This window comes from Narcine bancroftii, chromosome 1 (assembly GCF_036971445.1).
Source record: "Narcine bancroftii isolate sNarBan1 chromosome 1, sNarBan1.hap1, whole genome shotgun sequence".
NCBI classification, from domain to species: domain Eukaryota; kingdom Metazoa; phylum Chordata; class Chondrichthyes; order Torpediniformes; family Narcinidae; genus Narcine; species Narcine bancroftii.
Window position 1 is genome coordinate 126,535,879 of NC_091469.1, and position 19,020 is coordinate 126,554,898.

General features: G+C 39.2%; 1 protein-coding gene across 1 annotated transcript in view; it reads right to left on the minus strand.

The window, feature by feature from the left end:
- Positions 1–19,020, minus strand: part of cdk7 (cyclin-dependent kinase 7) — a 55,882-nt gene that overhangs the window by 22,312 nt on the left and 14,550 nt on the right. The window contains exons 2-8 of the mRNA XM_069938630.1: positions 17,346–17,405; positions 14,217–14,250; positions 9,105–9,172; positions 4,872–4,940; positions 4,673–4,783; positions 2,352–2,470; positions 784–883 (exon numbers count right to left, since the gene is read on the minus strand). Coding sequence (XP_069794731.1) covers positions 784–883; positions 2,352–2,470; positions 4,673–4,783; positions 4,872–4,940; positions 9,105–9,172; positions 14,217–14,250; positions 17,346–17,405 — 561 coding nt within the window. The remainder of the gene's footprint in view (positions 1–783; positions 884–2,351; positions 2,471–4,672; positions 4,784–4,871; positions 4,941–9,104; positions 9,173–14,216; positions 14,251–17,345; positions 17,406–19,020) is intronic.

The window sequence follows — 19,020 nt, forward strand, 5'->3', positions numbered from 1 at the left end:
GCCAGCGTGATTCAGGCGGGCAAGGGAGGGGAGAGACAGCAGAGCAACTCGGGCGGGCGAGGGGGTAGAGAGACGGCAGCGCGAATTGGGCGGGCGAGGGGAGGGGGTCGTATTATACATGGAGTAAAATTTTTCCCTCCTTTTCCCCTCAAAAATGGGGGGGGGGGGCCGCATTATACACAAATATTTATGGTACTTGTGAGCTTTATTACACTCCTCAATTAATTTGGTGGCTAGACTTAATAAAATGACATCATAGTAGCTGAGCAAAATATATCGAAAAAAGACAAGAAGATGCAGAAAATAGAAGTAGAGGAATAAAATTGGCAGAATATGCTATTTGGGGAGAAGAACACACACTTTAACTCATCCAAAACTCTGCTGCCCATACCTTAATATACCTAGACCCCAAGCTCTGGATTTGTATATTAAATCTCTCCTTCACTCATTCCTCCTTTTATGATATTCCTCAGAATCATCCTCTTTGATTAAGCTTCCAATTTCTCACATTAGATATAGTTCATGAAGCCTCTCTGGGTGTTCCTCTTGTTAAACATGCCCCATAAATGTAAAATATTTCATGATTCAAGTGAGGGTAAACCAGAAAAAAAGCTAAGGCTTTGCAAAACGTATTCTTTTAGAATATTCCCTCAGCAAAGAATGGCATAAACATTAAAAAAATATAAATCATTATTTGAAGATATGTTAGAGAATGTTATTTCAACTTTTTATCATATTAAAGGACATTTATTTAGTCAGTTTATTTCATTTGTGTGTACATACCCGAAGAAGAAGCTCAGCTAATATACAACCAACTGCCCACATGTCCACTCCAACACCATACATTCTGGCCCCAAACAACAACTCTGGTGATCTGTACCACCTGAAATAAAGCATTAGATTTTCATCAATTAAAGTGTTTCCAGAAGTTAGGAAATACAATCAATGGAAGGATGAATTTTGTGGAAGACAGAAACAACCAATCAGAACTTCAAATAAAAATAGGTTTACTTTAAAATCAAAAATACATTTAACAGCTTCAAAGGAAGTGCATAACACTTGCAGGGACCTGTTGAACCAAGTCTAGTTTTGTCACCATAACAAAGAATACAAAATTGAGTACTTAGGAAATGGTTTAGTAAAAATGGCAAAGAGAGCTGCAGAAAATTTACTGATAGTTAATACCAATAATATAAAAAACATGAAGTTTACTGATTAAACTCTTTATATATTATCCAAAACAGGGCATTATAAAACTACATTGCTACTTTGTGGTGTTGTGGATGAAGTAACAAACTGATGAATATTTGCAATCATACGCATTGCAATTTGACAATATGTTTAATATTACTTGGATAGAATTATAGTCATACCACAGAGAAACAGGCCCTTTGGGCCACCATATTCACGCTTCTAACCCCATTTTCTGTCCCAGCCAATAATCTTTTTTCCATTATAATTCAAGGGTTCATCTAGATACTTAAATGTTGTGCTACTCACTGCCTCTCCAAGGTAATATGTTGCAGATTCCAACTGCCCCAAAATGTCCTATTCCTTACCTTAAACCTATGGCCTATGACTTTAGATTTCTTACCTTCATGATTCCATATACAACCATCAGGTCCACCCTCACCCCCATCTACTCAAAATAACAAACCCAGCCTATAATCTGATGCAGACAAAGAACTGCTGGAGGAATTCAGCACGTCGACCAGCATCCATGGGTAGAAATAGACAGCCAATGTTTCGGGTCTGGATCTTTTTATCAGGACGCTGCTTCTTGCTATAGGGTACAGACAAAAAACAATGGCTCATTATTTCGACACAGATGCTGTCTGACCTGATGTGTTCCTCTAGCAATTCTTTGTCAGCTCAAAACAGTCTTACACTAACAATTTTAACATCCTATTTGCAAATCAACTTTGCATCCAATTTTCCAACTTGCCCTGGATCTCCTGGACTCCAATGTTTTGGCTCAGTCCTTTATGTGGACCTGGCCATGTAGATTATATCAGCACTACTTCCCTCATCTTCAAAAAAAAATCAATCAGATTGGTCAAAGAGTATCTTCCCCAAAAAAGAAAAACATGCTGACTATCTTTGATTAAAGCTTATCGTTCTAGTGCTCCATACCTGACAATGAAAAGCAGCATTAGTTCCCTTGCCGCTAAGTAGAGAGGAAGATAGATTATCATGCATTAACTGCAGGAAATCTTGACAAAGTATCAGTCTACATCAGTTGGCGTAATCTAATTTTAAAGTATTGAATTTACCTTCTCAAAATGTACAACTTCCTTCATTCTTTCCTATATAATTAGATTTTTTTTGAAAGTTCTCCTGTAATGTATTACCTTGTTACTACCTGATGTGTATATACTCGATTAGGGCTTCCAAATGATTTGGCCAAGCCAAAGTCAGCAAGTTTGAGGATTCCTTTATCATCCACTAATAAATTGTTGGGCTTCATATCCTGAAAAATGCATCAAAATCAATGTCCACCATGGCCTTCTATGTAGTATTCAAATTAAACAATTCAGAAACAGCAAGGAGACTAATAACTTAAAAGGCAGACAGATAAGGACAGATATTATTAATAAAGATAGGAACATTTTGACAGATGGAAATGGTGGGTAGTGCATATATTTTTGAAGAATAAGAGCATGTTCCATTGGTGATGGCATCATTGTATCTTAAAGCTTAGAAAGGGAACAGTCCAACATGATTGAATAAAGTCTTAGAAAGTACTGCCAATTTGTCCCACACTACAGTGTTTTCTCATGGTTCCTCTAGGTCACCTGTCATCACATTATTTGCCCTTTAGAACGTTCCTATGGATTCTGATTCTATTTTTATTTGGACCTCATTCTGCCTTCCCTGCTCCAATGAGAATAAACTCTGCAGTTTCTTCATGATCTCTTCATAGCTGAAACCCACAATCCTAACATCATCTTAATAATAAATTTTTGCATTCATTCTAAAGACCTAAAATCTTTTTGAAGCAGAATGCTGAAAGAAGTACAAAATTCCCCAGCAGTTGGCCAGCCAGTGTTTGTAATGGTTAGTGTGAATGCCTTGCTACTTCCTTGGTTTTCAAAGCTAATTAATTCACATTTGTTCTCAACCCATCTTATCAGTTAACACTACAATAAGCATAGATTTGTGAACAAACATTCATATTTGGTCTACTTTTGCAAAACAATATCGTCTAGTTCCTCTTTACAATTGTCCCATAGAACAATGCTTCATACTTTCCTACACTGCATTCACTAGATATCATGTTTTCACAGAAGTGTCACAACACAGAAGGCCATTCAGCCTATTGAGTCTACGCAGGGTCTATGAAAGAGCAATGCAGTGACCTACTCACCCTATCCTCCCTTCATATCCCTCCATTTTCCTTCCTTTCAGATAATCAACCAGCTTCCTTTTAAATGCAAGAATTCAATTTGCCTTCACGAGTCCTAATAGTTCATTGTGTTTAAAATATGGTTTTTCCCTCATGTCTTTTTTTATTCTTTTAACAATAATCTTCAATGTGTTCTTGATCCCTTCTGCTAATGGAAATAGTTCTGATTATCTGGCTATTGAATGATTTTTAATACCTGTATCAGATTATCATACAATCTGCCTGTTCAAAGGAAAATCAAATCAGCTTCTTGAGTCTGTCAATCTAACTAAAATTCTTCACTCGAGGAATTGTTTTAATAAGTCTCCACTGCGTGCCAATTGTTTCCATCTTTCCTAAAGTGAATCAAAACTGGAGACATGACTGAAACAAAATTGTATAAAACTTCATGATTTTCTTGAAATTACATTCCATGTCTCTACTTACAAAGAGCAGAAATTTACATGGTTCCTTTGAACCACTTTCTGGCCTGAACTACTGTATGTACATATACTGGTGGATTTCTCTCTGTTCTATCTTTTAGGAATGTGCCAATTCATGTGGTCTCTTCTCATTCTCCTTTTCAAAATAATATACTTTGTACGTCTCAGCCATCTCCACCTTCACCCATTCCACCACCCTCCACCTCCTTGGTCTAAACCAGTGGTTCTCAACCTTTTTTCCACTCACGTACAACTTTAAGTTATCCCTTACACAGAGCACCTATGGTGGTATGTGAGTGGAAGAAAAAGGTTGAGAACCACTGGAACTAACCTTCTCACAGTTCATTATGTCTTGCAAGTTTTGTATCATATCCAGTTATGTCATTTTGTTTAAGCTCATAGTTTGTAGTATGATTTCATTTGTTGCTATTTGACCTTCCATTCTATTAATTAGACTGCTGTTCTCTTCACTAACATTCATGTAACTGATTCACTAGATACATAGCAAGCTTGGAAGTCTACTACAAAGCACCCTGCACCACAGTTAGAATGCTCTCTCAACCTGCTCTCTCTCCTATTCAGAGTGAAAAATGCACTTTGCCTTTACCCTGTTTCATAAATTATATGAAATATGTCATAATTATATGAATGTATAACTTTCAATTTTAAAAAATCAAGACAGAAAAGCACAGAGCAATATAATAAACCCTAAATTACAATAAAGCCGCAATGAATGTTAATCAAGAACCTCCCTCAAAAATTCCCATTTCAGAATAGATACGACCTTACTAGATTTCTTTCACATACCATACAGGTATAACTTGGTTTCATAATAAATCCTTACCCTATGTAGAATCCAATGCATGTGAAGATATTCTAGACCCTGGAGCGTCATTAACATATATGCTTTTATATTTGCAGGAGTGAGCACAAGATTAGTATCTTTTATTATCACCTGCATTTAATGAAAGAGCAGTTAAAAATTATACTTCATGACACCAACATATTTTGCCCAGAAATGATATTTAATCAAAATTTTTTACCTCTAAATCAGTCTCCATAAAGTCAAACACAAGACTGATATTGGACTTGTGGCCAAAAGCATCAAGAAGCTAGGGAGAAAAATTACAAAATGTCATAATTTCTCATTCCTGTTACAAATATACTAATCTGGAGTAGGAGTTCACCATTTACCCCTCAATCCTGCTCAGGCATTAAATATGATCAAGACCAATTTGATTGCAATTTTAACTCAACTGTTCTGTCTATTCACAATAACCTTTCACTCCCTTGTTTTTAATCAAATGTCCACCTATCTTGGCCTTAAAGGTATTCAAAGCTACTGTGCCCATTGTCCTTTGAAAAAGAGATAAAAAGACCCATGAACTCCAGACAGAAAAAAAAAAACCCTCATCTCAGACTTAAATGGACAGCCCCATATTTTTAAACAGTGACGTCTAGTTCTAGTTTTATTCAGTAAATGAAATCTCCTCGTCACATTCGCCTTGCCGAGACACTTTGGGATCTTGTACGTCTCAATCAAGTCTCCTTTCAATCCTCATTTCCAGCAAGCTTAGCCTGTCTAATCAATCCTCATAAAACAGCCTTCTATTCTGGGTACTAGTCTAACCAAATTATTTCCAAAGGGACCTTCGATAAGGAACTACTGCAGATGCGATCTCGCCAATGCTATATATTACTGAAGTATAACCTCCACACTTTTTCATTTAAATCCTCCAGCAATAAATAACATTTTGTTAGCTTTCCTTATTTTTTTTAAACCAACACATCAGATGTCCCTGTCTCTTTGCATTTGCTTCCTTTCTTATTTTTTTCACCAAAATGGACAATTCACAATTTCCAAAATGATACACCATTTCCTCTTTGACCACTCATATTACCTCTGTTTATCCTTCTGTTGCCCTCCTTATTTCCTTTACACAATTTTTTTCTTACTTTTTTTGTTATCAGCAAATTTAGCAACCATAATTAAATCAAATTAATTAAAATAAACTGTAAAAAGTTGATGCCCCAGTACACCATCTGCTAATCAGGAAAAGACCCATACATTCCAACTAATTGCGAATGCACAATGAAACCAACTTCTAATTATAATTTTAAGGTTCCCTTCAATCACTGATTGTTTCCTTATGATCCATTATAGCATAACCTTCATCCATTATTACCGAGCAGATATTTAGTAAAAATAAACAACAAAAACAACTAAAATAGTACAGTATACATAATTGAATGAGTCAAAGAATACAAAAAAAACATTAACAGTTACCCAAGTGCAAAATAAGAAACAACAAAAGTGCAGACAATCCTTTTGTGGTAAAAACACAGAAATGCTGGAAGAACTCAGCAGGTCTTGCAGCGTCCACAGGAGGTAAATAAAAATATAACTGACATTTCGGACCTGAGCCCCACGATGCTGCAGCAAAACAGTGAACCTTGTGACTTGTTCGTGACAATAGATCCTGATTCTGATTCTTCAAGGAATGAGTCAAAAAACAGACAGGCACTGAAACAAAAAGCTGGGGAGAAGGAAAGAAAGGCCAGGGGGAGGAGCGCAAACTGAACAGACAAAAGATGTCAATAATGATCGAGGTAGGAGAGAGGAATGGTGAGAACTGATTGGGGGAGGGGAGTTGTTTCGTTCTGTGAATGCAGACATGAGGAAAAGGAGAGAGAGAGAGAGAGAGAGAGAGAAGACATGGGGATAGTTGGGAAGCTAAAAGAAACTGAAGGTTGATGTTAGGGTGATGTAGGGTGCCTGGACAGGATATGAGATGTTGTTCCTCCAATTTGTGTACGGTTTCAGTCTGGCAGTGCATGAGACTATAGACAGGGATGGTGGCAAGGGAATGGGATGGGGAATTGAAATGGGTGGCCACTGGGAGATCCCCGCGATTGCAGCAGACAGAGCCAAGGTACTCAAAAAAATCAATCTCCTAGTATACATCCAGTCTCTCTGATGCAGAGGAGACCACAACTGGAAGACCGATGCAGCCCATGAAGATTTAGTTGGAAGGACTGTTTGAGGCCCCGAATGGTGGAGGGGGAAGGTATGGACGCCAATGCCGCATCTCCTGGAGACACAGGGCTAGGTGCCAAGAGGCCAATTGATAGGGAGAAGTGGATGAGAGAGTCATGGAGAGAGCAGTCCCTGCAGTAGGTGGAGAGGGAGAATATAAGATGTATCCTGTACTGGGATCACGTAGTGGGTGATGGAAATGGCAGAGGATGGTCTGCTGGTTGCTGAGGCTTGTGAGGTGGTAGGTGAGGACAAGGGGAATCCTGTCCTCATTGTGCATGGAGGCGACGGAGGCCAGAATGTGTGGGAAATGGAAGATATGTGGATGAGGACCAAGTTGATGGCAGGAGAGGGGAAGCCACATATTTTGAAGGAGAAGAAAAGTCTGGTTGGGTCTGTTGTCAAGAAAAACTGAAGGACTTGAGGCCTGTGGTATGGGGGAATGGAGGTGCATATTGATTGGATGTCCATGGTTAAGATGAGGCAGTGGAGTTCAGGGAGGAATTTGTTGAAGTGATGGAGGGTATGTGAAGTATCGCAGATGTAGGTGGGGAGGGACTGGACCAGGTGGGAGACAAAATGGAGTCAAGAAAGTGGATAAGAGTTCAGAGGTGCAGGAGCACGTGGAAACGACGGGTCTGCTGGGACAATTGGGTTGGAGGATCTTGGTCGAACTGGGCAGCGTGGGGTTGGAAAACAATGAGGTTGTGGGAGAGAGAAGACCGGAATTGATGTTCAAAGATAGTGTGTGATACAGCAGTTTGATGAGTTGTGGTGGTGACCTGTTGGAGGGATAAGAGCAGGTGTCTGAGAGATTTGTCATCAGGCTTCAAGCAGTCAGAGATCAGTACAGACCACAACAGCACCACCCTTGTCTGCAGGTTTGATGGTGAGGTTGGGATTAGTGCAGAGAGAGTGGAGATCAAGGTGTCCGAGGGGGTGAGATTGGAATGAGAGGTGAAGTGGAGACAGTTGATGACTCAGCGGCAATTGGAAATATGAAATCCAGAGCTGGCAGAAGATCGGAATGAGATATCCAGGAGGAGGAGGAAAAAGATTTGAGGCAGGAGAAGGGGTCTATAGTGAGGGTTGGAGAATCCTGGTTGTAGAAGTAGGCATGGAGCTGATAGTAGAAGAATTCAGCATCATGGTGTGCGCGGAATTCATTGAAATGTGGGCAAAGGGGGACAAAGGTGAGACCTGGTAGAGGTTGGAGGGGGTGGGTCAAAGCAGTGAAGGGCGTCGGAAGGAGGAGGTTGGGATGGATCAGGAGATGGAGGGTAGAAAAGATACAAGGGAGAAAGGGGAGGGTTAGGGAAGTCAGAGGAGAAAGGGGGAGGGTGAGAGAGGCCAGACAGAGTTCAAAATGGAGGCTCAGTCCTGTAGGCTGTGTAGGCCAGGGTGAGAGTTCACATTGGAGGCTCGGTCCTGTAGGCCGCTAGGATCAGGGTGGAGACAGTCGTCAGAGGTCATAGAGGTGGCAGTCTCCAGGGAGGCAAGCATCTGATCCTTAAAAGACACCAGATGAGTGTAGAACTAATGGTTGAAGGCGTGGATCCAGCAGAGGATGAAGTGTAGGATAGGTCTGTGGCTGGTTGTAGCAAGTGAGGTTTGGAGCTGTGGTAGCTATAGAGTGAGGGTCTGCTGGTTTTTGCACATGGAGGAGAGGGTTGTCCATAGGATGTGGCAAGAGAAACGAAGAAAGCAACAGTTAATGCAGCTCAGGTACCTGACATCATGGAGGGGGGTCAAGCTGGGAGGCTTAGAGCCAGAACCGGAATCCACGCAGCACCAGATTCCTGGCAAGTAGCCAGGAAAGATGTGACTCTGGAAGTGAGTCTGGGGTGAGTACATGGACATAGAGCTTGAGAACAGCGGAGAGTTCAGATGGTGAGCAGTGAGAGAATCCAGAACCCCTTTCGAAGAGAGGAGAAGAACATCTTCAAGGTAGGAAAGTCTCAAAGAGATTTCAAAGTGGAGCAACTGAATGGAGTGAAATATGAAAGTCTGCAGATGCTATGATTGTAGTAAAAACATAGAAATGCTGGAGGAACTCAGCGGGTCTCGCAGTGTCCACAGGAGATAAAGATATATAACCAATATTTTGGGCCTAAGACCTCAAGGAAGGAGTTAAAAACAGGCAGGTGCCTGAATCCATTTCTGGTGTCACAACAATTCCTAATTATTGTTACTCGGAATGTTCAAGAACCTGATATTGAAATTGCTGTAGCATACTTACTCCTATAATATTTGGATGGCTGAGTTCCTGTAATAATTTGATCTCTCTCAGGGCTGTTCTGTTAATACCTAAAAAAATGTTAGAAAATATGTGATATTATCATGTACAATCTCAATTATAGATTAGATTTAACTGCTTCAAAACTTAAAACTTCTTCCAACTTTTTTAGGTTTATTTTTCTGAACAAGTAGTAAATTACATACAACTTCCATGTGGAAAGGATGCAGGAGGCTTAAGAACTACTGAAATCCAAGGTGAAACTGACTTTTGGATCTATGATCGGATATTTCTAGATCAATTCTAATAATTTCCTATCACTTTTTTTGTAAACATCGTACAAAGAAATCAATTAATTCTACAACTAATCTATAAGGCAAAAACAAAACAATATCATTTACAGCATTTACGCAAAAACTTGAACAACAAAACTGAATGCACAGCAAATTATTTTGGTAAATACTGTTCTCAAAGACTTGAAAAGGACGCAGCAGAAAATTAAGTTCTCAACATATATTATAATTGTAGTGTTCTATATTAGCTTGCTTAGATAAAATCTTAATTTTGCAATTTTGTCTTTCTTTTCTTCTTCTTTGGCTTGGCTTCGCGGACAAAAATTTATGGAGGAGTAATGTCCACGTCAGCTGCAGGCTCATTTGTGGCTGACAAGTCCGATGCGGGACAGGCAGAGACTGTTGCAGCGGTTGCAAGGGAAAATTGGTTGGTTGAGGTTGGATGTTGGGTTTTTCCTCCTTTGTCTTTTGACAGTGAGGTGGGCTCTGCGGTCTTCTTCAAAGGAGGTTGCTGCCCGCCGAACTGTGAGGCGCTAAGATGCACGGTTTGAAGCGATATCAGCCCACTAGCGGTGGTCAATGTGGCAGGCACCAAGAGATTTCTTTAGGCAGTCCTTGAACCTCTTCTTTGGTGCACCTCTGTCTCGGTGGCCAGTGGAGAGCTCGCCATATAACATGATCTTAGGAAGGCGATGGTCCTCCATTCTGGAGACGTGACCTACCCAGCACAGTTTGATCTTCAGCAACGTGGATTCGATGCTGTCGGCCTCTGCCATCTCGAGTACTTCGATGTTGGAAATGAAGTCGCTCCAATGAATGTTGAGGATGGAGCGGAGACAACGCTGGTGGAAGCGTTCTAGGAGTCGTAGGTGATACCGGTAGAGGACCATTGATTCAGAGCCAAACAGGAGTGTTGGTATGATAACGGCTCTGTATATGCTAATCTTTGTGAGGTTTTTCAGTTGGTTGTTTTTCCAGACTCTTTTGTGTAGTCTTCCAAAGGTGCTATTTGCCTTGGCGAGTCTGTTGTCTATCTCGTTGTCGATCCTTGAATCCGATGAAATGGTGCAGCCAAGATAGGTAAACTGGTTGACCGTTTTGAGTTTTGTGTGCCCAATGGAGATGTGGGGGGGCTGGTAGTCATGGTGGGGAGCTGGCTGATGGAGGACCTCAGTTTTCTTCAGGCTGACTTCCAGGCCAAACATTTTGGCAGTTTCCGCAAAACAGGATGTCAAGCGCTGAAGAGCTGGCTCTGAATGGGCAACTAAAACGGCATCGTCTGCAAAGAGTAGTTCACGGACAAGTTTCTCTTGTGTTTTGGTGTGAGCTTGCAGGCGCCTCAGATTGAAGAGACTGCCATCCGTGCGGTACCGGATGTAAAAATTTGTCTTTAAGTATCAAGTAAACATACTAATGCATCTATAGTAGAATGCCATAGGTGCTCTGTGGCTAGTAAGAGAACACTTAAGGTGATAAAGAAAATAATGGGATGGGGAATTGAAATGGGTGGCCACTGGGAGATCCCTGCTATTGCAGCAGACAGAGCCAAAGTACTCAAAGAATCAATCTCCTAGCATATGTCCAGTCTCTCTGATGAAAAGGTGATAAAGTGGAAAACCAATGAGTTAAAGGATGTTTCCAGTTCATAAATCAAATGTTTCTTTGGTAAAGTTCTCAGCATAACACAAAAGCTAACCCTTGTAATAAGCAAGCCCAAAACATTCATGAGCATATGGAATATGGGTTAGTAGGTCCAAACTAATATTTATTTTATTACCTTTATATTACATTCAGCATATTAACTGTGCTTGCATCATTCAAGAAGGCAATTTATATCAGTTACATCAAACATTTTAAAAACTGATTAAAAAGTAAAGCAAATTCATTCCCTAGAAGCAAACAGTCATAATTTGAGCAGCCAAATAACTGCTGGAGGAACTGAGCAGATCAGACATCATCCATGGGTAGAAATGATCAGTCAATGTTTTGGGTCTGAACCTTTTAGCAAGATTTCCCTCTTTACATAAGTAAATTACATATGTAGAGGGGGAAGAAGCTGGTGAGGCAGCTCACAGATGATAGAATAGGACAGAGGTATGGGAGCTGGAGAGACAGGTAGAGGAAGAATCTATTAGGAAGGAGAGATGGGAAAAGAAAAGTTAGAAAGACAAGTAGGTTAGAGTTGGAAACAGTGGAATCAGATGGGGGTAGGGGTACCTAAAATGAGAAAGAAAATGTACATGGGTGAGGCGGAGGACATACTTGTTAGTAAAGGAATGGTTGTGAAAGTTCAAATGTTACAGGAAGCTCAAGCTTAGACCCACAAACAGTCGGTTTTCAGCAAAGTGATCTCACCGACGTACAGAAGGCCGAACTGAGTACATTACACCAATGCAGATTAGGTTGGAGCTGTGCGTGTAAAGCTCTGCCACCCTGAAAAGGTATGTTTGTGGCCCTGGATGGAAGTGAGGGAGGGGATGCATGGACAAGTTTTGCACTCTTTGCAGATATAGCAGGAAGTGTCTCGGGGGTAGACAGTTCAATGGGGAAGGAAGAGCAGACACGGGAGACTTGGAGAGGCTTATCCCTGCCAAATGTGGATAGTGTGAGTATGGGATGATGCTGAAATTGGCAGATGTGTTGGAGAATAAAGTGATGGATGTGGAGGCTGGTGGGGTGGCAAGTGAGGACCAGAAGGACTCTGATTTAGTTCTGCCGAGGTAAGGTGAATAAAGGCAAATGTACGAGAAACAGAGGAGATACAGGAGAGAGCTTTATCAATAACAGTAAGGGGAATCCATATTTATTAAGAGAATATTTCAGATATCCTGGAGATAAAGGTCTCATTCTGAGAAGAGACGTGTTGGAGGAGGAGGAAATTTGAGAAAGGGGTAACGTCCTTACAAGGGACAGGAAGGGAAGGGGTATAATCCAGGCAGCTATGAGAGTCGTGAATATCAATGGGTAGTTTGCCCTTTGACTTAGAAACAGAGAGATCAAGGGAGAGAGCTGTTAGAAGCCATGCAGGTAAATTTAAGGACAGGGTGTAAGTTGGTGGTGAATTTAATGATGGGGAATTGAAATGGGTGGCCACTGGGAGATCCCTGCTATTGCAGCAGACAGAGCCAAAGTACTCAAAGAATCAATCTCCTAGCATATGTCCAGTCTCTCTGATGAAAAGGTGATAAAGTGGAAAACCACTGAGTTAAAGGATGTTTCCAGTTCATAAATCAAATGTTTCTTTGGTAAAGTTCACAGCATAACACAAAAGCTAACCCTTGTAATAAGCAAGCCCAAAACATTCATGAGCATATGGAATATGGGTTAGTAGGTCCAAACTAATATTTATTTTATTGCCTTTATATTACATTCAGCATATTAACTGTGCTTGCATCATTCAAGAAGGCAATTTATATCAGTTACATCAAACATTTTAAAAACTGATTAAAAAGTTCTGCACGGATAGAGGATGCAGCACCAATGCAGTCATCAGTGTAGTGGAGGAAGAGTTGGAAGTGGTACCAGACTACAATTGGATTGCATACACCCAATGAAAAGGCAGGAGTAGCTGGGGGGGACCAAATGTGTGCTATGACTGCATGCTGGATCTGGAGGAAATGGGAAGAGTCAGAGGAGAAGTTGTTAAGTATGAGGACAAGTTCCATCAAGCAGAAAACAGTGTTAGTGATGGGGACTGAGTGGCTCTATGTTCAAGAAAGAATCAAAGGCTTTCCTGATGGGGAATGGATGTGCAAAAGGAATGCACATTTATGATAAAAATAAATGGTGGATGCCAGGGAATTGGAATTCTTCAAAGGGGTAGAGACAAGTGGCCTGGATTTGTGGGAAGGGATTAAATTAAGAGAGACAGATGATGTTGTATGTGGTCTAAGGAGATGTTCGATGGGGTAGAAGCAAGCAGAAACAATAGGTCTATTTGATTAAAGGAACACATCAGTCATGTCACAGATTCTTGGTTGAGGGTTTTTCTCCATTCCTCTGTCTTTTTTCCCCTAACTCTCCACCCCTTCCCTCTCCATTCACAGAACCACTCCCCCCCCCCCTTGTTTACTGGTGTGCCCTCCCATTTCCACCTATTACCTCCTGCCTGTGGGACTGTGCTCCTCCCCTGTCCTTTCCCCTCCATGATTTTGTTCGGGCATCTGCCTACATTTTATTCATACCTTGATGAATGCCTCAAACCCAAAACGTTGGTTATGTATCTTTATCTTTGCTATATAAAGTACACTGTTTCACCTCCTGAGTTTCTCCAGCATTATGTTTTTCCTCATTCTCCAAACTTCTCCCCATAACATTCAACACTCTTACAAATCAAGACCTATCAACATTTGTTTTAAAAGTACCCAATGACTGGTCTCTACTGCTGTCTTATTGACCACTGTCTGGCTGAGAAATTTCTCCTCATCTCTATTCTAAAGTGACATCTTTTGATACGGAGGTGGTGCCCTCTGGTCCCAGACTCTCCCACTACTAGAGAAACATCTTCTCTACATCTATTCTATTCAGAAAATGAAAGGTTCTGATGTAGGTGTTCAAACAAAAACTGTCTTTTTTTCCCTCTTTTCCCCAATGCTGTGTGACCAGTTGAGTGTTTTAGCATTTTGTTTTCATTTCAGATATCCAGCATCTACAGCTTTTTAAATGTTCCATACAAATTTTTGTTATCTCTCCAAAATGTAGTTATTTGAAACTAATTACGATGCAAGAAGGCAAGAAAATAGGAGCAGGAATAACCCACCCAACCCATCAAGACTGATCCAACATTAATTTTCATGGATGATTGTCCATCGGTCTCACTCACCATCTTTAGCTTCTGATCGGTGACCTACTTTAATCTGAAAAGTAAATATGTTAGAAAATTAAGTGCATTTGTCCTGTAAATATTTTGGTTATAAATCACAATACATATTGCTGACAAATTAATATGTTTGAATTTAATATGAAGCTTGTTATGCATATTATGCTCTCTGAAGTCTGATTTTTTTGGCATTTCTAAATGTATGACTTACTTCCAAAAAAAATGTCGTTGCATTAATTCTAAGATAGACTCCAGATAGCCTTTACAGACAAACCATTCTTCCAGATGGAAGGCATGCAAATCCCTCATGAGACATGTATATAGCCAATATAATTTAAAAATCCTTAAATCTACAGGTGAGAGATTTTTTTCCCCAGAATATATTTTCCATTTTACACATCAAAAGATTTTGTTGGATCTGGTTCTGTTTTCTCCATGGCTTTGCTACAAATGAAAGTGTAATCCTAGATAGGGTCTGGAATTCTAATTTCTGAGCTCCTTGAATTACATCAATGAGACATGAATACTTCAAGAATGGAACTTTGGCTAACTAGCAAGCCTCTTAAAAGCTTGAGCTTCAAAAATTAGACTTAAGGAAACTTCTGGTCTCTGCATGAAAAACACAAATCAAGTTCACAATTTACAATGACCATAATTCAAAAGTAGTGTCTTGGCTGAAAAGTTATTTGGAATAGCCTAAGGTTAAATAAATACATGTCTTTCCTTTAACTTTGGAACCCTATTTCCTTCTAAATATAGCGATGTCTACAAATTGTATCTGTTTTAGTTTCAGACTATATTCAATCTCTCATTTAAAATCATCCTGCATCATTTCAGTCTAGGTTAGAACAAAGTCACAAGTACTCCCACAAAATATGGAAACTAAGAAATATGCACAATTTAGATTCTGCATCTGGAATTCAGTTCAGACTTTGAAAAGATTTTTTTAAAAATAATAAAAATACTAAAAAACAAACTCCACACGAAACACACAAAAGTACTATCTACACTATTGCAAAGTTAATTTTTTTGCAAGAGGATTATTGTGAATATTTATTATCTACCTATCTTTGTATTTATTGGTTCTGTTTAATTCAATTATATATACTATTTAAGTTGTTATTTTCACAAAGTGCAGGTCCATGATTTGTTCTGTGAAGCTGGGCGTTATGTGATGTGGACGTTGTGTGAACAGCATATTACTGTATTTACTTAGCAAAACTATATGGGATACTGAACTTAGGATAAATTAAACTGTTCAATTTTATTTCACTTTTTAAACTTTTATGTAAACACTTTATTAGCCAATATCACACACAATTTAACAAAGAGGATTAGGTTCATCCACACTTCCTCAGTGTTCAGGTTGTATAACCTCCATTGATGAACTCTCACTCTGTAATGCCTGAAGGATCTGGCTTAGGCTCTTCTTGGGGAGGCCCTGGCTTCTTTAGGAATATGTCCAGTGTTGATGGCCTAATTTGATTTTCTTTTCATCATAAATTTCTTTATATGCAGCAAACACTGCATGAACATTCTGTAAGTGAAAAGAGTTCAATGTTTGGTCCATCTCTTCAGCAAGCTGCTAAGGTCTGTAAAAAATTTGGCTAACCCCTTAATAGTGAACCTCTTCTGCACCCATTCTTCTCCTTCTGCAGTTTCCTTTTCCCTTATCTCTTCACCAGTTCCAGTTACATCTGCTACGTCCCGTTTTTGTGTTTCTGACTGAACTCCATTATAACCTATCAGACCATGGATAATGGATGTATATGCGGTCAGACGCTGCCTGATCGGACGTTAAACAGCACACACCTGTACTTGTTTGGCTGCAGCAAGTCAAATTTCAGTGCACTTGTACATTGTATACAATGGACGAATAAATTCATCTTATCTTAATTACTAAACCTCAGATTATGGTCTCGTATCCCTTATTATAACTGTGGATGAAGAATCATGGGATTAGAATCATGAGAAAGATGAAAAATATCTTGGAAGATTCAGGAGGATGAACATCGGTTCAATGTGTTAGCCAGTTAAAGAAAATTGCAGAGCTCGTGAGTAAATATAACAGTAAATAGTCTAACTAGATTTCAAGAAGATGTTTTACATTCATATAAAAGACTGGCTGAAAAGTGTGTAATAAGGGAGAGATAATGAACTAGTTTAAAAATGATCTGAAGATAGACAATAATTGAGGTGCATGGACAAACACTCAGGTTGGGTTGTTGATACTTATTTTTAGTGAAGAGATCTAGATCAGCCATTCACAATGGGGGCTCTATGGTTCCCTTGAGGGCCACAGCACAGTTAAGTAAAAGCCTTTTTTTCTTTCATCCTTGGGTAACAATTTTTTTAATGTAGTGGATGTAGAGAGAAGTACAGAATAAACCAAAACTTGGCTGCTTCACAGGAAAGGGGGGCCCATAAACATTGAGCAGAGTCCTAGGGGGACCATATCAGAAAAAAAAAGGGCAAGAATGGCTGATCTGCAGGATCGAATAATGTCTTTTGCAAAGAACATGAAACTGGGCCACACGTTTCAATGCACAGGAAACTGAGAAAACAGTGGGACAGGAGAAATGGTACATTGAATCTAACAGTTAAATGCAAATACATAGAGAATACAAGTACAGGAAGACTTGTGGTTACACAGTGGGAACTGTTCCTGGGAACTGTTCAGAAGCTGATTTCTCTGCAAGTCAGAAATGTCTGTTTTCCATAGTAACCCATAATGTATCACTCTACATACATTTACTGAAATTCTTTCATTTCATTGAATAATCACCCTAATACTTGCCATAAGTTACTGAAATACATACTGTATCCAGTCATTAATAAATACCACCAGACATAGGAACAGAAATAGGCCATTCTGCCCATTGAATCTGCCCCAGCATTCAATCAGGTGTTGATCTATTTTCCCACTCAACCCCATTGCCTGGCCTTCCCCTTGTAACCTTTGAAGCCCTGGCTGATCAAGAAGGCTTGATTAACATGTACAGGTGCTCCCAAGTAATCTTGAGAGCCTTTATATATGTCAATTAACCAAATGCTTCTTTATTGCAATCTTCGGTTGAAATTATGAATCCTGTTCATGTTAATAGTCCATCCTAAAAAAAACAGATTACATACCTTCTTAATTGCCACAATGTTGTCATTGTTCTTGTCTTTTGCTTTATATACAGTGGCAAACTATAGATTGGAAACAAAAAAAAACATCATTTATGTTATTGGGGAATAAAGCTCTTCAAAAACTAAACTAAACTGAAATGCAAATTGTGGATTTTATCACCTCTCCAATCACTGTTTATCTCCATGAAGATCAGTTGTTTTGTTTCTGACTAATTCTCATGCCAAAAAATGTTTAAAACTATCCCTTTTGTACAAAAGGAGTATCAGAGCCTTGCCATGATGAAAACAAGTTAATTCATTAACAGCAATCAAACAGTCATTCCTTCTTTTTTTTTTAAATTTTTTTATTTTTCGCACTATAAACCATATTGACCAAGATACATAGACATTTTTCTTCTTAAATATATAGTGTCGCTTTCTCCCCCTTTTCCCCCCCTCCCTTCCCTCCCTCCCTTTCCCATTTATTTAAAGTTCAATCTATAAGATACATTAAACCCGTTAAACAATGTTGTCACTTAATAAAAATAAACAAGAAATTTTACTGAGTCAGTTCTTTTCGTTGTCTTCTCCTTCTGTCATTTTAGGTGGTGGAAGTCCACGGTAGGATTTCTCTATTGTGTTTCATGTATGGCTCCCATATTTGTTCGAATATTGTAATATTATTTCTTAAATTATATGTTATTTTTTCTAATGGAATACACTTATTCATTTCTATATACCATTGTTGTATTCTCAAGTTATCTTCTAATTTCCAGGTTGACATAATACATTTTTTTGCTACAGCTAGGGCTATCATAACAAATCTTTTTTGTGCTCCATCCAAATCGAGTCCAAATTCTTTGTTTCTTATATTACTTAGGAGGAAGATCTCTGGGTTTTTTTGGTATATTGCTTTTTGTGATTTTATTTAATATCTGGTTTAGATCTTCCCAAAATTTTTTCATTCCTTCTTTTCTAGGTATTGTGCAACTGAAGTTTAAAGCGAGAGGCTGCAAAAGAAATAGAGGGAAGCCCCAAAAAAGTCCTGAGAAAAATACATGACAAGGAGTCAAACAGTGATGAGATCTGAACTAAAGTAAATGGAAATGTTTCAGTTCAAGTTAAATTCCATGGCTAAGTTTTTCTGATCTTAACACATTAAACAACAAAACGAGTGAAATAAATAAGTCTACCATTTAGCAGGTAGAGCAGAGAATAATCATAGACAAGATTTGCATATCTTTTGAATTGCAATGTCTCTATTTATAACCAAAAACACTCACAATAATTGACAGTCAAGTAAATTACCAATCTTATAAAATGGAGAATATTTTGCTTTTATGTCACTAAATTTAAAATGGCATCAATACATCTCACTGCAGATTCTACCAAAAGATATGACGCCCTGACTAATCAAATAACTGCTTCACATAAAACTATCTAATATAAACATAGAACACTACAGCACTGTACAGCCCCTCGGCCCACGATATTTGGCTGACCTATATATACCAAACAAAAACTAAATCCCTCCCTGGATCATCACCTTCCATTTTTCTTTCAGCCATGTGCAGGAACCCCCTTTCACACTTACACGTGATCCCAGGAATCAAACGACAATCAGCCTTTAAAGTGGCAAGCGTAAAAGCAAAATCAGCTCAATGCCAGCGTCAGATGATGTCATTTCACGCCAGGG